General features: G+C 48.0%; 1 protein-coding gene across 1 annotated transcript in view; it reads left to right on the forward strand.

The window, feature by feature from the left end:
* Window positions 1–2,500, forward strand: part of LOC115547157 (protein PRRC2A-like) — a 32,220-nt gene that overhangs the window by 22,399 nt on the left and 7,321 nt on the right. The window contains 3 exon segments of the mRNA XM_030361126.1: window positions 417–574; window positions 1,311–1,379; window positions 1,898–2,046. Of these exon segments, the coding sequence (XP_030216986.1) occupies window positions 417–574; window positions 1,311–1,379; window positions 1,898–2,046 (376 nt within the window).

Here is a 2,500-nt window from a genome sequence, read left to right on the forward strand (position 1 = left end):
TCTGCTGTGAGGGATAATGTTTTGTTGTTTTAAGTACAACAGGTTTGTATTTGTGTGTATGTTGATGTTGTTTTCGGGTTTTATTGCAGTCTCAATGAATCCCAGTTTGTCGTTTTGTGCTCAAGCTCCTCTTAGTAAAAGTAAAAACAAACAAGTGTAAAGTTGTTCACTTGAGCTAAAGCATTAACCACGTGAAAAAGTTAATTTAGTCTAGCTTGATATATCAATTTATATGCTCATGTTAACAGACTAGTATTCCCTGGATTTAACCTTTGACATGTTTCGAAGTAGCATGAAGTAGTGGAAACATGTCAAAGGTTAAAACGAAGGACTAGTCTGTTTACACGAGCCTATAGGTTAAGGTTAACCTCAGTGTACTCCCCCAGCCCCCCCCTCATGAGGCCGTGTGTCCGCAGGAGGAGAAGGACAGCGAGGACGAGGAGGGGGGGGCGCCGCCCGAGGAGGCCGCCGACACCCCCCCCGCCAGCCCCCCCGCCAGCACTAAGGGGGCGTCTCCCCCCTGCGGAGCGACCGCCGACACCAGCCCCCCCACTCTGAGCCACAGCCCCCCCGGGTCAGTAGGGGAACCTTACCCCTAACCCTACCCCTAACCTCACCCTAACCCTACCCCTAACCTAACCCTAACCCTACCCCTAACCTAACCCTAACCCTAACCCTACCCCTAACCTCACCCTAACCCTACCCCTAACCTAACCCTACCCCTAACCTAACCCTAACCCTAACCCTACCCCTAACCTAACCCTAACCCTAACCCTACCCCTAACCTCACCCTAACCCTAACCCTACTGTCTAACCCTAACCCTACCCCTAACCTAACCCTAACCCTACCCCTAACCTAACCCTAACCCTAACCCTACCCCTAACCTAACCCTAACCCTACCCCTACCCCTAACCTAACCCTAACCCTAACCCTAACCTAACCCTAACCCTACCCCTAACCCTAACCCTAACCCTACCCCTACCCCTAACCCTAACCTAACCCTAACCCTAACCCTAACCCTACCCCTAACCCTAACCCTAACCTAACCCTAACCCTAACCCTATGTTAGGGATAAGGTCCAGTGAGTCAGGATCGTGACTAAATCCTGACAGGGTTTATATACATATTTATCATCATATATATTTATATATATATAATATCATATTTAGAGATACCGACCCACTCTCCGTACATTACTCCACATTATTACATGGAGATTAAAGAAATCAATAATTTGACACAAAATACAGCAACACATCTTTTTTGTATTGATCTAAAAGTGATTTCATTGCTTCCGCTTCCTCCCCAGCCCGGATCAGAAGCCGGTGGGGAAGATCATCAAGTTCGGGACCAACATCGACCTCTCCGACCCCAAGAGGTGAGGTCATCCAGGACATCCTCACCTGGGAAACCTGATACAGCCTGTCAGACACGGGGACCTGGGTGTGAAGACTGTGTCTGCCAACGGGTCAACTTCAGATTCATCACCAGTGGAAACAATAGTTAGCTGCAGCCCTGTAGTCTCTCTGAGTCAGAGTCTAATGCTGCAGACATGGACGAGATTATATACACATCTTATGATAACCTGTGGTTAGGATCCTGATAATAGATAGATGAATACCTTATTGATCCCAAGGGGGAAATTCAAAGTCACAGTTGCTTGAATAGGTCAAAAAACAGCATACACATACAAAATAAACAAGATTATAAAATAATTCTTGATGCATGATTCATGTGTATCTTCTCATGCTTCATGTTTTCATGCTGACCTTGTCTAACCTCTACTGTCCTGGTGGTCCTGACCTTGTCCTGGTGGTCCTGAGCTTGTCCTGGTGGTCCTGACCTTGTCCTGGTGGTCCTGACCTTGTCCTGGTGGTCCTGACCTTGTCCCTGCAGGTGGAAGCAGCAGCTCCAGGAGCTGATGAAGCTGCCGTCCTTCATGCGCGTGTCCTCCTCCAACAACATGCTGAGCCATGTGGGCCAGACCATCCTAGGCATGAACACCGTCCAGCTCTACATGAAGGTCCCAGGCAGCAGGACGCCAGGTGAGCCCTGACCTACGACCCCTGACCCCTGACCTCTGACCGCTGAGCCCGCAACCCGACCCCAATCTGGGGGACCTTTGACCTCTTCAATATTTAAAGGATTAGGAGATGGTAAAGAGAGAGAGCGCACAGGAGAAGACATCCCCTCCACCTCTGATCCCTCCCTCCCTACGGTTCTCCAATGAGATGCCTTGCATTTCAAGCACCTATGATTGACAGGCAAGAGAAATTCTCCAGACCAATCAGGAAAGGTGGCCTAATGGGCCAGAGATTCTATGGGAGCGTACATTGATCTAAAATGGCTCCCATTGAGGCAGGCAATTACAAACCCAGAACTAAAAAATAGTTAATGAATGGCTGGATAATTTCAAACAAATTGGTCTGAAAGTGTAGAACTTCAATCGTACCTACAGCGCCTTTAATACAAGAAACACATTTGTATGTTTTTTTACTA

Source organism: Gadus morhua, chromosome 7, assembly GCF_902167405.1.
Source record: "Gadus morhua chromosome 7, gadMor3.0, whole genome shotgun sequence".
NCBI lineage: Eukaryota > Metazoa > Chordata > Actinopteri > Gadiformes > Gadidae > Gadus > Gadus morhua.